Below are 20,287 nucleotides of genomic sequence, written 5' to 3'. Positions count from 1 at the left end.
CGGGAATTTTTCCAAACTTTCAGGTATATGGCCTGAGTTAGACGGTAAAGCGATGCATAAACTAGTGGTGCTATACAAATCCTGTATAATAATCCGAGGGACTGTTGGTGTATTAAGGTCTCCACCCATAGCTGGAAAACCAGTAAAGTGGTACAAAAGGCCTTTCACCTTCAGTGTGCAGCTCCCTCCAATACTTGCTCAAGCTACATCTTGATCTAGAAGAGCAGCTCTCATTGGCTTCCACTGCCTTGACAGTTGCCTCAGGAGTTGGCATGCACATGTGCCCCCAGAGCAGGGGGGGATTCAGGGCTGCACTGCAAAACGATTGAGCACAGGCAAGTATAACAGGTAACACCTACCTGTTCCAAGCACTACAGAAGCCAACTCCCGAGCATGAAAATTTCCAAGTCAAATACCTTCTCACTGGTTCAAACCAAACCGGCACCAAGGGGTCTTTCACACTGACAGCACAGGTGGCCAAGCCAGTTCTACCACCCCACCTGCTAAGTAGACATTCATTCAGGAGGCAGTCCACATATCATGACCTCAGGGTGCCAAGTTGGCCAGTTCATGGATCAGCTAATTTTCAATCCATTTATAGCTGTTGGCATTTGTGGGAACCCCCTGGCATATTAAACTTTCAGTGGCCAACACACTGATTCATGTATTCAGACATCAGAGGGAACCCCCTCTTAGAATACAATAGTGCAGAGAGGATTCCCATTAGCAGGCTGACCCAAAAATACTTGTGGCTAGCTAAACTCAAAATTGGGCTTTGATGCACACTTGGCTTGCACCTGTGCCCCATTATGAAAAAATAAGTCACAAGAATGCAAAACATTTACAAGTCCTGAATGCAAATTTCCACTCAACTGCAGATCACCTTGATTTGATCTAGCAAAAATAAAAAGCCTACCTGATGGGTGTCTCCTTAACCACTTCAATACAGGGCATTTTCACACCCTTCCGGCCCAGGCCTATTTTCAGTGCTATTGCACTTGGAATGGCAATTGTGCAGTCATGCAACACTGTACCCAAAATCAAACTCTTTGGTGGCATTTAATCACCTCTGCGGTTATTTGCGCTATAAACAAGACAATTTTAAAAACAAAATTTTGCTACAAACTCCCAATTTAAAAAATAAACAAGCTGTATATATATATATATATATATATATATATATATATATATATATATATATATATACATACATACATACATACATACATATACACACACACAGTATATGCGTATATTGATTTGCACAAGTTATAGCGTCTACGAATTAGGGGGATACATTTATGGCATTAGCAATGGTGGAAATCTGTGACAGACATTTGACACCATTTTGGGACCACACATTTATACAGTGATCAGTGCTATAAAAAAAGCACCGATTACTGTATAAATGTCACTTGCAGGGAAGGAGGTTAACTTACCTAGGAAGTGATCAAACGGGTGGGGACTCAAAGGGGAGGAGACCGATCATGTCGTGTACTGGGAACGCAATCGAGTCTCCTCCCAACCGTGTCGATCTGTGTTTACAGATCCACATCCCTGCTTTTTCAGGCAAAAACATGTGCCCAGCAGACATCACTGCCCCTGGGCACACAGGCTCATGAGTGACATGGTGGGCATGTGTGCCCTAGATGGCCAGGAAGCCAAGGATGTCAAGACACCTGCTCAGGATGGGAGATGCCTCCTGTGGCTTTCATTTAACTATGGGCAGGGAAGAAAGTGGTTGACACACCTTCCCTACACTCCCTTGGTTAAGGGAACTGGACCCAACAGAAAAAAAAAAAAAAAAAAAAGTATATAAAAAAAATGCTGAAGCCGTCCCATTATAGAGGTCCAACAAACCCTGCAGTTTTCACCAAGGGAGTGAAAGCCCATTTGCAGCACCATAGGTTTGATTACACAGGAGTGTAAGATTGCTGCTCTCAAGCTTAGTGTCTGCAGAGTACATTTTCTGCTGGGGCACATTTACAATAGCCAAGTATTAATTCCATTACAATTGAGCCACCTCAATATTTGGAGACCGAGATCCGTTTACTAGCTGTAATGTGTACCAAAATTCCATCTGCGAATACATGGAAAGGTTCACAATTGAGTTAGGACTTGAAAGTCCTTACACAAGTCTGATAAAGCAATGGAGCTTAAAGTTATATAGATTTACATGCATGGCAAAAGTGGTCTTTTAGATTGTAATAAAATCCCTCCATACAGTTAAACACCCCAGCATGTTCAAAATCCTATGCAGCCTTAAATAGAACTTTGTTATACTTGCAGGTCATTTGTGTTGCCCTTTACACAGGTAGTAGTGCTTGTGATGCTGGAGGTTATGAACAAGAGGTGCATTTCTATATAAAACTAGTTTCTGAAAACAATGGCTTTGACTGCATGCCGTTTAGTGAAGAGGCCACTACCAGGTAAGACATTTTAGGTTGTTTAAATTTTACAAGCACTGAAAAAAAAAGTAACCCAGTGCGCTCCAACTGAAGTTTATTTGGCAAAAAATATTTAACTACCTTTTATCAAGGCCATTGAATAAAAAAAAAAACTATTTACAAGCAAGATAAAAATACATAGTATTTGCATTAAAACAAGTGGCCAACTGAAAAGTGCCTGTTTGGATTTTGCACTGCATTTAAAGACTCCATATTTGAATGAGTTTATAGTAGCTTTTCCTAGCTACAAGTATGAAAATAGTGGCAGTTTCAAGTCTAACAGGACAAACAGCCCAGGCAGTGGCCACTTAAAAGTTCTTTCAGGTTTAAATTAAAGATCATCATCTGAAGAACTGTAGTCCTCTGATTCATCTTCACATGTTGCTTCCTTATCTGCTCCATCTTCATATCTTTCTTCCTCCTCTGCTTCATCTTCATATCTTGCTTCCTCTAGGTCTAGATTTTTTAAATCTTCAAGGCTTTGTGGTGCACTGCCTGTAAGTCTCTGCAAGATAAAAGGTTAGTTAGCTACTGTCCACAGCCCTACTCAGGTCCTTTTACAGTTAATGCCTTTACCAGTTCAGAATGAAGGCCATCCATAGCTATATGCCGTGTTGAGGCTTGACATTAGTAGCTCACAAGCTCATCTGTACAATAGAGTTAAATTGAATGTACCAACTTTGGATAGTTTACTTGAATATAGATTTGGCTTAGCTGCAACATACGGCAGCTAATTTTTATATATATATATATATATAAATAAACACACATGTAACTGCTGCCTTCACATCAGCTGTGGTAAAATCTGTACTTTGCCCATTTTTAAAACACTGTCCATTAGGCAGCACTTGTTTGCATGCAAGCTGCTAAATTTGTGAAGTTTAAAAACTCACCTCAATCAGGTTAGCCATGTGCTGTACATGTCCTGCCAGTTCCAGGAGCTCGTCGTTTTCTTGTTTTAGCCGAGTAATCTCCCCATCTTTAAGATCAATTTCTTTGTGCAACTGTAAAAGGATGCACCATTTAGTACTTAAACACTGCTTTGTACCATCAGTTACTTATTCATTACTTGGAGAGGGAGCATTGTCAAGGTCTTAACATTTGTGCAGTTTATAAGAAATAAGTCTTGTGCACTGACCCCATTTCATTGTTCAGGCTATATCAGCAGGGGGAATAACCTGCCAAATGGCCTATTGTACAACATCTGACCTGTAGCTGCAAGCATTTATTAATATCTAAAACAGATCTCAGAAAAGATCAACCCAAAACCAGCTCCACAAAAAAAAAAAAAAAAAAAACCAATATCACAAGAAACCAATCTCACTGAACACAAGCCATTACCTTTTCATTTTCCTGCAAGGCTTCATAAAGTGCTTTTCTCCTTTCCTCTGCAAGCTCTTTCCAGTACTGGATGGAGGGGGTTTCTATAGGTGCAAGAAAGTAAAGTTACAACTGTTGTGCTCGCCAGTTGACAAGTTAAACAGTTTACAGCAGTCTACTGCAACAGTTCCATACAAGGCAACCAAGACTCACCTTTAATCATGAGCTCATAAGCCTCACTTGAACAGTCTGCATTTTTCCTCTGCTCTGGATCAATAGCAACTTCCACCTTTGCCTTTTTTAGTGTTCCTTGGTCATTCCACAGCTTCCTTTTGGTGGAGTTTTTGGTAGGCTAGAGAAAAGATTGCATCACAATGAATGCCATGTAGCAAACACTAAAAGGTTGATGCTCATATATAGCCTATGACAGTAGGCGTTTCCACAGTATTATTTTTAACACATCATTTAAGTGCAAAAATGACAGTAAAACCTTGGTTTGAGAGAGTTTTGCAAGACAAGCAAAATGTTAATAAATGTTGCCTTGATATACAAGCGAGGTCTTGATATTAGAGTAGCGTCATGTTACACGGATGGACTGTTCAGGTCCGCCTGTCAGTGGACCTTAACGGCTAGCCGCTCCATGCATCTCAGCGGAGACATGTCCGCTGACATTTGATCCGCTAAAAACAGACGTATGGGGATACGTTCCCATCCATGGTGGATCGGGTGAGATCTGATGAAAATGGACATGCTGTCAGTTCTCCCCATAGGAGACAGCGGCGCCCAACAAGCCCCTACCTGCTCAGTGAGGGAAGAGGAGCTTGTCATCCACCAGCTCAGCTGAGATTAACAGGCTGAGCTGGTGGACTCTATCAACTTGACTTGTGTGGAAGGAGCCTTCAAGTGTAGCAATATTGTTACATTTAAACAAGGTACAACATTTAGCAACTTATTGCTACAATTAGAGGTGCCCCTTTTATACCACCCCCCCCCCCCAAAAAAAAAGCTTTGATATAAGAGTGCGTTGGATTACAAGCATGTTTCGGGTACGAATTATGCTCACAAACCAAGGTTTTACTGTTTGTCACATTGCACTGGCTGGATGCAAATTTGTATTAGTATGCTTCAAGGTTAGTATAGCATCAGGTTATGCCATTTTACTTAAATACCAAGCCCTCTCCTAAAAAGATTTAGGTAGGTACTTTTATATGACCCCTAGAAAAAAAAAACTAGCCATTGCTTACTTTAAAGCTGAACTTGATGCCAAACCATTTACTAGTGTAAGGTATATTTACTTTAAACATAAAGACGCTTCCAGGTTTCTGGTGCAAGCCAAAATATTGCACATCCCAGCTAAGCAAAACAATCACCCTGCTTGCCCGAGTTAGGGGCAGATGGATTACAGGAAGTATATTAGACACTAGTATCTGTACTCTCAAGATGACCATGGCTAGAATGTTATGTGGTCGTTTTCAAATGAAGGAGTTTGTTGTGTGTTAAAAAAAACCATCCCCCACCTAGTTAATAACCTGACCCTTCACGGTGTGTGCTTCAGGTGCAGAGTTTAAAATCCTGCATCTTTGATACACATGTTCAATAGAATAATGTACCTAAAAGCCATGTAACCCACCACATAAATCACACTGCACAGATGTGAATTAGGTGTTGTACTACAACATGCGCTTGCCTGCACTAAAATAGTCAAATATTCAGCTTTCAAAAGCTATAGTGCCAATTTTTATCAGATGAAGCCACCTACATGTGGTCTACACACCATAATGTAGACATACCTCTTTGGCACGACCGACAAGTTGGCCAGTGGCAGAAGGCTGAATGACTTTAAGTGTCCTCCTTTGAGTAACCTCTGTTTTGTCCGTAAAGAAGTTCTAAAAAAAAAAAATTAAGTAAATGCCATTAGACTTATATTGTAATTAGAAAACACAGAATGATAACCCAAAGCCAACGTTTATTCTTTAGCCCAGACAGCCCATTGTGCAACAGCTTTAATCAACACTTATGGCAAAGTAAACTAGGGGATTACAGTCATTATCCAATTGTATAATGTTATCTACAACGCCACCTTGCTATAGCAAACAGAGCCAGATGACCACACAGGTAAGAAATATGTGCAGCATTAAAGCACCGTGAGAAAGTCACTGAAACAACCTGTACTACATGACACAAGCTAAACTTTCCCACGGTCCATTTTTACTGCAGGTTATTATCAGCCTGTCAATCAATAGGAGTGTTAACTATGGGAACCTGCACTGTTAAACATTTCAACTATTATTTCAAACTCTTTAAAGTTATGGATTATCACATTCTCAAATTGCAACACTTGACACCACTGGCTCATATGACAGGTAACTGTACAACAAGGTTATCTCATGGGAAAATCTTAGTTAAAACTGCAGTAAGAATTCAGTTCGACTTCTGACTTCTCCTTTACTTAACCCTTGGCAGTTTACAAAGACCCGATTGCCCTTTAGATTTGGGTACAACTGAAACTTTCTGAACATTTATAAACGCTTTAGATGCACACATTTAGTGGCAAATGACCATCAGTGAACCAACCTTTTAGCACAGATTTAGTGGACAAGTATATATTTTTAAGTCCTAAGGAAATCAATCGCATCACAGAACCACTCAAAACCTTGGTTAATGACAGTCTGGTGCAACAACTAATTACAAGACATTTTCCAACCCCAAGTGGCATCTCATTTAAACTTTGTCAGCTTCTGAAAATTTAAAATCTTCTACACTATCCCCTTAACATAAGCCTTTAAAGGATAGTTCGACATCTAAACTGTTGCAAGCAAAAGACAAAATGTACATTATACGTGCATCACAAGGGCATTTTGTCCCAATTAAGCCATCATTGCATAGACAGTAATGAAACAGTTTATTCAGTTAGGTTGGCCATGCAGTATCATTGCTTTATTCAATTTTGTCTTTTAGATTTACCTTCATCTATCTAGTGCAAGGGCTTGCCCGATTACATACAAATGAAAGTTTGAACCTCATGATTTTGGTAAATATAAAAAAAAAAAAAAAAATTGTACAAGATTATACAACGAATGGCCAGCCTTAAAGATCTACTTTCATACCAGCACAGACAAGTTAATTGCATCTGCAACATGAATGCTTACCTTGATTGACATTGCAGGCTTCTCCATGGCAAGTTTCTGTTTCATACCTGGATTCATGTCGACAAGCCTGCAAACAAAGTAAAACCATGTCAATGCATGCCAGTCTTCAGTGGCCTACGAAGTTAGTTACAAACAATGCCTTTGAGTAGACACCTCAAGTACCTCTACTATATTTCCTCAAAAGGTAGACATACAAATGCTGCCATTGCTGACTTAAAGCGGAGGTTCACCCTAAAACTTTTTTTATGTACCATCCCATCCAGCATACTTGCGTCAGCTATAGTATGTTTTGTTTTCGCCGCTGTATTTACCGTTTAATCGATCAGTTTTGTTTCAGACTCCGGCAGGGAAATAGGCGTTCCTATGAAGAGGGGGAACATGATTGACGTCCGGCTATGGCACATCACACGTTCCGAATATAGCCGAAATAGGACTCGGATATATACGGCGCCTGCAGTCAGCTCCTAGTCTGTGCGCAGGCGCCGTATAGCGCCTTGAAGAGCCTACTCCGGCTATTTTCGGAACGCGTGACGCACCATAGCCAGACGTCAATCATGTTCCTCTTCATAGGAACGCCTACTCCCCGTGGGAGTCTGAAACGAAACAATTAAACGGTAAATACAGCGCAAAAAAAAAAAACACATACTATAGCTGACGCAAGTATGGTACATAAAAAAAAAAAAAAAAAAAAAAAAGTTTTAGGGTGAACCTCCGCTTTAAGGGCTTATGCAGAAAGGGGTGAATGCCGACTAGTTCTTTCAAAAAGGTCCAGCATAATAAAAAAAGTACACATACTTTGTGTAAAATGCTTGCGTTTACTGGCAACACAAGTCATACTAGTGGGTACAGTCTATTCTGGCCACTAGAATACAAATAAGCTACACCAAACATGGGTTTTAGGCATACTCATCCCTGAAAGGTTTTCCAGAATAGATCTAAATGACAGTGTGCATGAATCATAAGTCTACACAACTATGATTTAAAGACAGACTTCAGTATCTGGTGAGTGACCAAGCCAGCAACTCAAGTCTTCAATCTTGTGTACATGGTCTGTATTTTCTCAGTATGTGCCGAGGCAAAAGTCTGAAGCCCTTAGATGCCAAGTCAGCAATTCTAACATTAAATGCACTTCAGAACAGGCAACACTGGCAGATCTATCTGTCAACCCACATATACCCATCACAATGATCACCCGATTGGACACATTTTCCAGTTTTATTTCGGCACAACAGAAATCAGCACTGCATCAGTATGGGATAGCACTGTCACAGCTGAAGAAAAACATTGCTATATAACCGCTAGATATGAACACTGATCACCTCCATCTCGTTCAACACCATCTTCAAGAGCTCATTCACAGGAAAAAAATAAAAAATGTGCCGTGCATAGTTTTGTGCACATCTAAACACTGCACTATAATCCATGAGCCAATACAGCTGCACCTCCATGTAAAAAATGTAAACATTGGGATACGTCTGGATCCTGGGTAGCACAGATCTGAAGACTGTATGCACACACGTCTAGTCATTCGACATTGTATGCATCTTAACACTGTACACAAGCAAATGATAGTCTTAGGCAGGATCTTAAGCCAGCAAGAACCTGCATTACTGAAGCCTGTGTGAATGGGTTCCTTTGCACCTCTAACCCCACAGACAACACAACCTGTAGGAATGTAGCAACTGATGTCAATTCAAAGGGTGGTGGTGTACAGAGGTAACCCTGTCCTAGTGCACCCCCCCTCTTGTATGAGGACAGACAGTCCCAGGGGCCCCTATGGTGACAGGAGAGGTACTCGGGCACAGCCACCCTCCATATCTACTGATACAACACAGGGCTCTGAATGATCAAACAACGGCAATAAACTGCCAAGACAGGGGTGAGCAAACTATGGCGGGCACCAGACAGTCGACAGCATGCCTATCATCTCACCAATATAAACCGCATTTGCCAACAGAAGGTGGAAACGAAGGCCTGTGTTAGTAACCTGCCAGCATTCGTCACAGGGGACTCCATCCGGGAACAAGGAGCCGTGGCACCAAACATCCACGTAGCACGAACGATGAGTCACAATACACAGCGGAGCCATCACTGCCACATCGAGAGGCTCTGCCAGCAACACATCTGGTCTAAAAGCAGACTGGCTAGTACTGCCTCCCCCATCAGAAAGCACAGGCCGGAGCCTGCACACTCAGGCGGTCTATACAGCACTGCGTCAGGTTTTGGCGGTCTCGGCCTCACAGCCCTTTCTAGGTCCTACTTTCGCATTAACACGGGTCTCACAGAACGCTCCTTCACATTAAGGCCTCCTGGCCTTCCTATGTGTAATTTGCCCCCCATCATCATGATAGATCCAGCACAGGCCCCCGCTAACTCACCGTAAAGCGAACTCTTCACAACACACCGATTTCCAAATACGTTCAACACACTCTGACTCTTCCCGCGCCCCGCCTCATTTATACGGAGCGCTCAACGTCATGTGACCCTACGTACCCGCCCCAATAACAGAGCGCCAAGGAGTCACGTGTGCTGTCCTTCCCGCCTGTACTGGAGAAGACTGCTGTGAGAGGATTTACTATACACATGTGACGTCACGTGGCGCACAGGGCTGTGTATTACCCGTCCCGCCTTAGCAGTCAGCACTTCTGACTAGGAGCCATGGGTCACCTTATACATTGCCGCCTCAACCTGGGCGCGTTCATGTGATTTTGGAGCATTTGTTATTCTGTGTGTGGTTTTCAGACTTGTGTGTTTTTGGTTTAGGGCTACTCTCTGCATATAAGGCATGCAGAGGAGGGAGTGAGGCCTGGTGCACCCGGGAAGGAAAATAACCTGACAGAATTTGGAAGAAAAAACATCTATAATAATACAATATGGGGGTTATTTATGAAATGCAAATCCATTTTGCACTAAAAAGTGTGAAGTGCAGTCGCTGTAGATTCGAGGGGGACATGCAAGGGAAAAAAAAAAAAACAGCATTTTAGCTTGCACATGATTGGATAATAAAATCAGCAGAGCTTCCCCTCATTTCAGATCTACCCCTCAGATTTATAGCGAGTGCACTTTGTACTTGTAGTGCAAAGTGGATTTGCCTTTCATAAATAACCCCCTATGTGTGTGTGTGTATGGCATTTGAGTGTAAATGCATTCTATTGGCCAGAATATTCATATTATTTTGTTTTCTTTGGAATACATTTGTGCGTTTAGGCTAATTCATACAAATTTAGGCATGTTCAATGTATTTTCTGCTCTTTAGCTCCTCTCCTCAATGCAACTTTTTTTTGTCTATAAGGCCCCATTCACACATATACAGCCTGAAAGTCACATGACTTGAAATAATACTTGTGTAATCTTGGGGTCTATAAACCTCATGTCGAATCAAAGTAGTGCAGGGACTACTCTGAAGTCGCACAGATATGAATGGTACTCATTGGAAATCGTGGGGTATGACTTGTCAATTTAGGGTTGCCACCTCATCCCTTTAAAAAGGAACACATCTGAATTACACAGGTTCTGTGGCTGATTAAGGTGGTAATTAAACTCACTTGGTGCCTTATCTGCATTAAATTAGCCTCAGAATCTGTGTAATTCAGATGTGTTCCTTTTTAAAGGGATGAGGTGGCAACCCTACTTGTCATGCAACTTTGCAGTCCCAAGTCGCATGATTGTGAAAGGGGCCTAGGGCTCCCCATCAAATACCCTGGTAAATGCCTGTGTGTGCACATGGCCACCTAGGCTTCCATAGAGGTGCTTTTACAGACTGAAAATCAAACCGCTGAACACCTTTTATAAGTGTAGCGCCTGAGTACTTTTCGTACAGGTGCTATATTAAATTTAGTGGGAGAATGAGAGAGTTATGTTGCTCTCATTTATTTGATTTGTTAAATTTGTCTGTCGCCAATTCTGGATTGTCCTGTGGGTCAGTTTGTACTCCAGAGATGCAGTTTCATCTCTGGACGGCAGGTGGCGCCAGAGGGGTCCAGGCGGAGCCGCTTCTTACCAGCAGCCAATTGGAGGAGTTTTCTCTCGCGGGGCATGCTGGGGAGGGGTATTTCTGTGGCGGAGGCCGTTCGGGGTTCTTCGCGGGTTCCAGGTGCGGCACCCACCTTTAGGGTGTGCGCACATCAAGGGCCTCACCACTATGGCCTACCAGGCCGGGTCACGTGCTACGCGGAGTTCCTGACTCTGGGCTCTCATAGCCCGGAGCAACTGATTGTGCCCGGGGACCCCAGTGACTTACTGGGTTCCCATCCTTTTTGAGAAGATCCCAAGCTGGGTGCTGTTCGGTGGGGGATCGGTCTGAGGAGAACCCGGAGGCAGGTGATCCAATAGGGCTTGAACGAACCATCGGGGATCTGGGCACCGGACACTGACAGGTTGCATTCAGGCTGTCAGTCGGTGACCCCAAAAAGACATACTGGGAGGATTCGCTCTACCTTTCAAGTACTAGGCCTGTGGCAGAGGTCTTATCTCAACATCCTAATTCAGTTAGAGCCAAGTCTGTGGCAGAGACTTGTTCCTTCCCAGAAGTTCTAAGTGGCGCTCTGGCTGCCAGACCTGTGAGAGAGGCCTGTCCAGGGGCACTTTACCCACTCCGGCTGGAGTGGCAACGAGACGAATACAATTATAGAAGGCAGGACTGCTTTCTCTATCCATAGCCTTAATTTGCAAAGTTGTTCTTCCTTCACCAAACTATCCTGTCTACTTCAGGTTGACATGTTGGTCTTGTTTGACCAGGAAATAAAGCATCTGAAAACGTCAACCAACAGTCTGGACATTCTATTACTGCTCTCATCACTACCATCACTCCTAGACGCCACATAGAGGTAACTTAAATACGCCGATCCCAAATCTAACCAGCGGCTCCTCCGGGGGTAGCGCTACACAAGTGGGTTTTTTTTTTAAGCTCTGTGTGCATGATGCCTCATTAACATTTGTACTTCTCTGAAAAGGCAATGGGTATATGTGGTCAATGGCCACCATGTGTAGTGTGAGTAAAGCCTGGTACACACTATCAGTTTTTCTTTTTTTCGTTTAAAGCTGACTTGAGTGGAAAAAAACTGACAGCTCAGAGCCACTGTACTAACAATCTGATGTTGGTGCAGCAATCTCTGCTATGCTATTGTGTTCTGACAGGGGGTGACCCCCTCCCCAGAACACCTCGGTCAGCACTGATTGGGAGCTGGTCGGCTCGTCTGGCAGAAGCCTGCCATACACACGGGCCAAATGTCGGCTGGTTTTTATTCAACTGGCCAAGGTCACCCAGAATTTGGCACGTGTGTACTAGGCCTAAAGGGGTTGTAAAAGCAGAAGGTTTTTTTTTATATCTTAATGCATTCTATGAGATAAGATAGAAAGCCTTCTGTGTGCAGCAGCCCCCTTTACACTTACCTGAGGTCCCACTCTGTCCAGCGATATCCACAAGTGTACCAGCTGACCGAGATTCTCCTTCACGATTGGCTCCCGCTGTTGTCAAATTCAGCTAGCCAATCAGGGGAGAAAGGGGCTGGGGGGCTCCGTGTCTGAATGAACACAGGGAGCTGTTACTCGAGTTGGGTGCCCCCATAGCAAGCTGCTTGCTGTGGGGGCACTGAACAGGAGGGAGGGGCCAGGAGCACAGAAGAAGAGGATCCAGACTGCTCTGTGCAAATCCACTTCAACAGAGCAGGTAAATACTGTATAACATGTTTATTTTTATAGGAATAAAAAGTAGGTTACATACAACATGAAATAAAAGTTCAACTAACCACTTGACCTCCGGCAAAGTTTACCCCCTTCATGACCAGGCCATTTTTTGCTATTCGGTACTGCACTACTTTAACCACTTAAGACCCCGGACCATTAGGCAGCTAAAGGACCCGGACAGGTTTTGCAATTCGGCACTGCGTCGCTTTAACAGACAATTGCGCGGTCGTGCGACGTGGCTCCCAAACAAAATTGGCGTCCTTTTTTCCCCACAAATAGAGCTTTCTTTTGGTGGTATTTGATCACCTCTGCGGTTTTTATTTTTTGCGCTATAAACAAAAATAGAGCGACAATTTTGAAAAAAAAATAATATTTTTTACTTTTTGCTATAATAAATATCCCCCAAAAATATATAAAAACAAATTTTCCTCAGTTTAGGCTGATACGTATTTTTCTACCTATTTTTGTTAAAAAAAAATTGCAATAAGCGTTTATCGGTTGGTTTGCGTAAAATTTATAGCATTTACAAAATAGGGGATAGTTTTATTGCATTTTTATTAAAAAAAAAAAATTTTTTACTACTAATGGCGGCGATCAGCGATTTTTTTCGTGACTGCGACATTAAGGCGGACACTTCAGACAATTTTGACACATTTTTGGGACCATTGTCATTTTCACAGCAAAAAAATTCCTTTTAAAATGCATTGTTTACTGTGAAAATGACAATTGCAGTTTGGGAGTTAACCACAAGGGGGCGCTGAAGGGGTTATGTATGACCTAATATGTGTTTCTAACTGTAGGGGGTGTGGCTGTAGGTGTGACGTCATCGATTGTGTATCCATATAAAAGGGATCACACGATCGATGACGCCGCCACAGTGAAGAACGGGGAAGCTGTGTTTACACACAGCTCTCCCCTTTCTTCAGCTCCGGGGACCGATCGCGGGATAGGCTATTGCAAATGTAATGTGTCAGGTTCAGTGTTGTGATGGAGAACCTTATACTGATTCGTTGTTCTACAAAGAATAGCACTAATGGGGTCATGGTGGAATTGTTTAATACGATAAGTGAATTGCATATGGTCTTATGTTACATGCAACCAATAAAGTTGTGTAAGTTTGTTTATCTATGTTATTCATACAGTATTATGATTATTATCGTACCAATGCCTCTTTCATGCTTTGTTGCTGATTCAGGATTGGTAGTCATGTTTAGGACACTTGAATATGTTAATAATGATATAATGCAGTATGGATTCCATGCGCACATTTGCTTCCATATAGATGGGAGGTATTCTGTTAATGCACTATTTTTGTAGCTCAATGTTATGGGCATTGTATTTGTATTTCTTGCTGCATGAGAAAAGTGTAATTTGATATGTTTGTTGTGTTTTTCAATAAAACTTTATTTTTGATAAAAAAAAAAAAGAGAATACTCTTCTGCCCACGCACCCCATAGCTGCAGACCCTCTCTGCATTCGGCTAAAAGACCTCCCTCTTCGCATTGTGCGCCCGCCCAAAACCCTGCTGGGTCCGTGAATGGAAAAAAAGGGGGTATGCAGTCAACAAAAGGAGCCAGGAATCCATAGATACTATTAAAAGATTAATAAGGGGCTCAAGTCATGGCTTAACTTCATTTCAAGATCCATTTCTCTTTCGTCAGGCATGGTTCCCATGAAAATCCCAGTTCAGCCAACAGGCTGCAGATCGATTCGTGAGAAGTCAACGGCTCAATGAAAGAACGATACTCTTCTTTATTTGGATTTTGGCATTTAGGCATATAGCCGCAGTAAAAAAAAAAAGGAGGGGGGACCGGTCACCTATAACCAATCCCGTGAATTATATCCTCTAGCTGGCATAGTGGCAGCTGTTTTGTTTCCTCTTCATCGGTGGATATTTCTACCAATAAGGTAGGGGTTACGACACTGCCCTCAGAAAGGCAGCTTCATTCAGAAGTTTACTGGATCAAGATTGAGGTTGGCCTCAAAGTGTGGTCAAGCGGATAATGAGGCATGTATTCCGGCAGCTGCCTTGACTTTGTTTCCGATACGGCAAAGACGTGGTCTAATAATTTCAGCCCGGAAACAGGGCGTTGAGACATCAAAGCGTTGAGACATCAAAGAAAGTATCAACGGCTCCAGAATCAAAGGGTTTTGGTGGGTTTTGTTTCCCAATCTCTAAGGCCTCGTACACACGAGAGGATCGATCCGCTGGAATTGATCCGCGGACCGGTTTCAGCGGATAGATCCCCTGGTGTGTACGATCCAGCTGATATTTTTCCGCGGATTTTTTTCCTCAGGGATGGATTTCCAGCGGATCAAAATTTCTTAACATGCTAAGAAATCAATCCGCTGGAATCCAGTCCAACGGATTGATCCGCTGGTCTGTACAGACTCACCGGATCAATCCATCCGAATCCATCCCTCGCATGCGTCGTAATGATTCGACGCATGCGTGGAAGTCCTTATATCACAGCGTCGCGCACGTCGCCACGTCATCATCGCGGCGACGGCGCGACACGTCACCGCGGAAGGGAATTCCGCGGGGATTTTGATCTCATGGTTAGTACAACCATGAGATCAAAATCCGCCAGAGGAGGTCCGTTTCCGCGGATCGATCCTCTCGTGTGTACTAGGCATTAGAGTGCCCTTTCAAAGTATTCAGGTAGCTGAATCGGAGTTGAGTGCAGTCGATTCCGGATCTAAGTCAATGCATATCCATCAGGTTGCAAGATGTATTTTTTTTTAGTTAAAAAGGTCAACTACATGCGGTAAGGGGCCATCCTTTATGCACGTTTGGGTGATAGGATTGGTGAAGGTGTAATTCCTGCTTCTCTGCTACTTATTACACATGTATTAATGATTAAGGAATTTATGGACATTCACATTCCAAGACTATGGACTTTTCTGTGTGATTTCTCACTGGTTTACACTATGTGACCCATCCACATTGATATAATATTTGTTTAATATTTTTCTGTTTATTTATTTAACCCCTTTTTTGGTACTCAGTGCACATGCACTTTATTTATATGTTGTATAGTACATATATGGCAAGTTTTTTTGTGATTCACATATAGGTTTTATGTACCAACTCTCTTCGTTTGTATATATTGCACATGCACTTTATTTATTTGCTGTTTGGCATACATATGGCTAGTTTCGCGATCCCCATTAGGATCTTTATGTATTGATATTTCACAGTTATATTAATCTTACACTGTCTGCACAGGCGCTTTATTGCTATTTCTTATTGGATTTTCATATTATTATCAGCGCCCCCTACCCACTCCTTATTTCCTAAATACGGTAATCCTATCAGTTCGACCATAGGATTAGGTGGTCTTTGTAGACCTCAATAACGCCTACCCAATGATAATTTTCCTCCACGTCCCCCAAAAAATTGGGGACCCTCATCCACAGCCTACTTTTTGGCACATCATCAGCTCCAGAACCTTTACAAAGGGGCTAGTGACAATAGTGACTCTCTTCAGGAGAAGAGGTTACGTATCCTACGCTAACAAGGCGGTACACTATTCCCGCCTCATCACAATGAAGCATCCCAAACTCACCTATAGAAGGTGGTGTACACTTTAACTTTACGGTTGGTCAGTAAACTACCCCCAAAGGAAGAAAAAAAAAAAGCAAAAGGGGGTCAGTTTTGCCAGCGCGGAAAAGTTAACTCCGATAATACTCAGAGGCAGAAGGGGTTGCTCCAGCCTCAGAGCCTCTTATAGTCCAATTCTCCAGAATTACCTGGCAAATCACTCTTCAAGGAAATTTGCCAGTACCAGCAATTGGTCCTTATTACAAGTAGACCTTCCAATGGGTCTACCCCCAATGAGGTAGTCCTCAGAATTTCAATTCAAATATCAAGGCACCTCGCTTCGTCACAAGGTATTCCAGTCCAGGGATCGGCAGGGTTTGGTGCCCCTTCACCTGGGCTCGCTTCTCTATACTGTCCAAATTGCCCCTTAGCAATCCTTTCAGCATGCATAAACGTAGGTCCTGGGAAGACCTTTTTCATCCACTTCCAGAGATCCTGGAGTTGAACGTCCGGAAGTTAGGCAAAGAAAAGCTAGTATATTTAGGTTGCTCCCATGGAGTCTTACAAAGGTTGCTTCAAACCGATAAAACTTCCACCATTAGTACCTACGGCAGGATTTGGTAGAAGGTTTTTAAATTTGCTGAAACTAGCTGTCTCAGTTCTGTGCATCCCGGTTAGATTTAACTCAGGGACTTAGCTCCCTGGAGGTTCAGGTCTGAGCCTTTTTAGCCTTGCCAGTCATCAGATGGGTTTGAAATCCACTGATAGAGCATTTTTTTCTCAAAAACAGTTCTTAGATTAAGATCTTTGGGTGAATCACTACGTCCTAAAAAAAAAATGTTTTTGTTGTATTTGGTGCGGCTACGGCTCCACCACTCGCATAAGCACAAGATTTCTCTCTAGAAGACATTGCTTTCAAAGCAAATTCCTTTATGTTTTTTTAGTCACTGTCATCGCTGACTGAAGAGTCTCAGGTACCCTAAGGGAGATGGACTCCGGTATTACGTTCTTCCAAGCAGGGTGCTCCTCCGATAAAATTTCAACAGTTCATGTCTAGAATTCCCTCTACAAACCACCTTGACCAGGAATGGGTGCTTCCAGCTTTTAGGGAAAGATTCAGCATCCCCGAAATTTCACAAGCTGGATATGTCAAGAACTCTCAGACATTACAGTAGTCTGACACAAGACTTATCGTGAGATCATCAGGCTTCCTCTTGGATCCCTAAACGATATAGAAATATATAAACACGAAGGTCAACTTTGGAAGTTGGATAAGTTGTCTCATTCGGTGGACATATCAAGTTAGTGGTCCTCCGGTTCCAAAAATCAATAAGTATTCACTCTACACAGTGAATGGCTTTTTCCTGGGCATCTGTAGCGCTTTTTTTCCCAGAAACTCTGTCAGGCGACAAAATGGTCGTCTTTTACCTCATTCATGACCTACTATGGTCTAATCCTGGTTGCACTTGCTCCCCACGACATAAAAAAATAAATAATGATAATATAAAATTAGAGAAGCAGAGGGGCTTCGTGAGCTGTCTGATCTATAGTCGAAAGTAAAAAATATTTTGGCAGCTACCCTCCCTGTGAGCGAGTTATTAACCATATGTATGCTGCCATGAAAGGCACCAGGAAAACGGAAAATTGAATACTTACCTTTCCGTAATTTTCCTTTCCTGGTGCCTGTCAATGGCAGCATACGCCCTCCCTTGCCATAATCCTTAAATGTTTGAGTCTAGTTACAACAATGCGTATGGGAGAGGCTGACACTCTTTAAAGAGTTCTAATTGGTCCTGTGGGTTGGTTGGGGGCGGGGTTACCAACCATATGTATGCTGCCATGGACAGGCACCAGGAAAGGAAAATTACGGAAAGGTAAGTATTCAATTTTCCGTTTTAGCAACCTCCTTTGACAAAAGATTCTGTCTGCTTTTGTCTAAAAAGTTAAAAAATATGTCGGGAGTTCTCAGGCTGATAACAGAGGAACTGTTCAGAAGAGAGCTATAAGACTTGGCTCATTGAAAAGAGATAACAAAATACTGCAGATACAGTATATGTGCTCAACTCAAATTTCATGATCCGGGTTTACATCCACTTTAAACCAAAATGTTTTCTGGTATATGTCTTTGGTAGGAAAAAAAATCCCAATAAGTGTACCGTATTTATCGGGGTATTGCGCGCTCTGACGTAAACCGCGCACCCCTAAAGTGGACCCTCATTCCTGTAAAAAAAACATTTAAGTACTTACAGTTTTGGTGTCTTGCGCGGCGTCCATCGGCGGCCTCGTCCGGTCCGGCGTCCGTCTGCGGCTTCGGTGGTGTCCTCCTCGTCGGGTCCGGCGTCCTTCTGCGGTGTCCTCCCCGCTCGATCCCCGCTTCCCGCGCTGAGTTTGAACCACTGCGCCGGCATATACCGAGCGCAGTACACTTGGGTATAGTCGGGCAGGCTCGGCTCCTCTCGCGGTCACGTCCTATACGTCCAGGACGTGACTGCGAGAAGAGCCGAGCCTGCCCGACTATACCCGAGTGTACTGTGCTCGGTATATGCCGGCGCAGTGGTTCAAACTTGGCGCGGGTATCGGCGTATATCCCGCACCCACGATTTTGCCCTGATTTTCAGGGCAAAAAAGTGCACGGTATACGCCGATAAATACGGTAGATTGCTTGGTGTGCATGAAAGTAATAGCAACTACAAACTATGGGATATATACTGAGATTTTTATTTATTTAAATTATACTAGTAATGGCGGTGATCAGTGACTTATAGTGGGACTGCGATAGTATGGGGACACTGACACTTCTGTGGGAACTGGCTAACTGTCCCTGACCTCTTCAGTGACACTAATACAGTGTTCAGTACTAATATTTACTGACACTGGCTGGGAAGGGGTTAACATCAACTATGTGTAAAGTGTTTACTGTGTAGTGCTTTTACTAAGGCAGGCCATACATGGTTCAAATATTGTCTGGTTCGGCAGGAACTGGCCACATGCACGGTTTGAAATTTGGTTGATTGAGCATGAACCAGCTAAGATTTGAACCGTGTATGTGTTGGCTGAATATACCAAGTTGATCAATCGATCAACTTGGGTGCAACCAGTATGCTGGATATTACCTTTGATTATTGCTATTGGCTGCTATAGCTCCGTTGGGAGAAGACAATGACCTGGCCGGAGGGATTCCCGCATGAACACTGCCTGTGCACCCGTGGTTGCAGGAAAGAAATTCGCTCTGGGTATGGCCGGCCTTATGGCTTTGCAGGGAAACAAAAACCGACACATTGCTGCTGTCAATAGAGAGCTTTGTGTTGTTTACATACACAAAGCTCCCATCTTTCACTTGATCAATGGGTCCTGGCCATAAATCATTGGCCGGAAACCGGTGATCAGCATGTACTGGAGCCAGTGACAGCACAGCCTATGCGTGCGTGCCCCCTACCTGGGAATGCAAAATCACATGTGTGTGTGTGTGTATATGTATGTGTTTATATATATATATATATATATAAGGGCTGTTACTGATTAAAATTATCGTGTTCGATTGATCGTATTTTTTTTTAAAATCAATTAATCGACTAATTTCGATTAATTATAACACGCATACATTTTTCGTATCACCACCATATATAGTCCCATCTGTAATATCCACAGACATCTCCCCACTGTAATATGGTCCACATCTCCCCCACTGTATAGGAAGATTAGTGCTTGCTAAATCTTACCAGAGAAGCCGGCCGAACACGAGCAGTTGAGGCCGGGTGATGATGTCAGCGCGCCGCTCTAGACTCACCTAGGCCTAGCTCCGGGAGCTAGGCCAAAGCCGCAGCGGAGCTCCGCGGATCACGTGGTGTGCCGATCCGCATATGGTGACCCGTTTGGATCACGGATCATTTACAATCCGTTGCACCACTAGTACCGATCAAAAGAATTTTGATCGATCAAAAAAATATAACGATTAATCTAGGAATTAATCTTTAATTTCCACAGCCCTAATATATATAGCTCTGTGTAACCAGCCTGCACTGTAGCAGTAAAAGTAAAGAAAATCTGCAAGTGGTTAAGACCTACTGGTGGGGGACCATTCATATATAATTGTGTTTTTTATTTATTTTAAGGCATTCCTGTGACACTTGTATTCCAGTGAA

The 20,287-nt window shown here is 43.0% G+C and overlaps 1 protein-coding gene across 1 annotated transcript; it reads right to left on the bottom strand.

Moving 5' to 3' along the window:
* Positions 1-2,488: 2,488 nt before the first annotated feature.
* On the bottom strand, positions 2,489-9,401 carry GMNN (geminin DNA replication inhibitor). The gene is made up of 7 exons (XM_040353810.1): positions 9,295-9,401; positions 6,917-6,983; positions 5,558-5,653; positions 3,981-4,119; positions 3,789-3,871; positions 3,341-3,451; positions 2,489-2,952 (listed from the first exon to the last, which is right to left on the bottom strand). Exons 2-7 carry the CDS (start codon positions 6,971-6,973, stop codon positions 2,779-2,781), a joined length of 660 nt encoding a protein of 219 aa, XP_040209744.1. The 5' UTR covers positions 6,974-6,983; positions 9,295-9,401; the 3' UTR covers positions 2,489-2,778.
* Positions 9,402-20,287: the final 10,886 nt, after the last annotated feature.

This window comes from Rana temporaria, chromosome 5 (assembly GCF_905171775.1).
Source record: "Rana temporaria chromosome 5, aRanTem1.1, whole genome shotgun sequence".
Lineage (NCBI taxonomy): Eukaryota > Metazoa > Chordata > Amphibia > Anura > Ranidae > Rana > Rana temporaria.
Note: the sequence above shows the minus strand (reverse complement) of the source record. Positions and strands in the feature narration are given on the sequence as shown.

Bases quoted from the DNA above. Each gene is read 5' to 3' on its own strand.
- GMNN (XM_040353810.1), bottom strand. From the start codon at position 6,973: ATGAATCCAGGTATGAAACAGAAACTTGCCATGGAGAAGCCTGCAATG. The intron at 5,654-6,916 runs GTAAGCATTCAT...TTTTTTTTTTAG, and splicing joins AGCCTGCAATGTCAATCAAG to AACTTCTTTACGGACAAAAC. The intron at 3,452-3,788 runs GTAATGGCTTGT...ATCCTTTTACAG, and splicing joins CCTTGCAGGAAAATGAAAAG to TTGCACAAAGAAATTGATCT.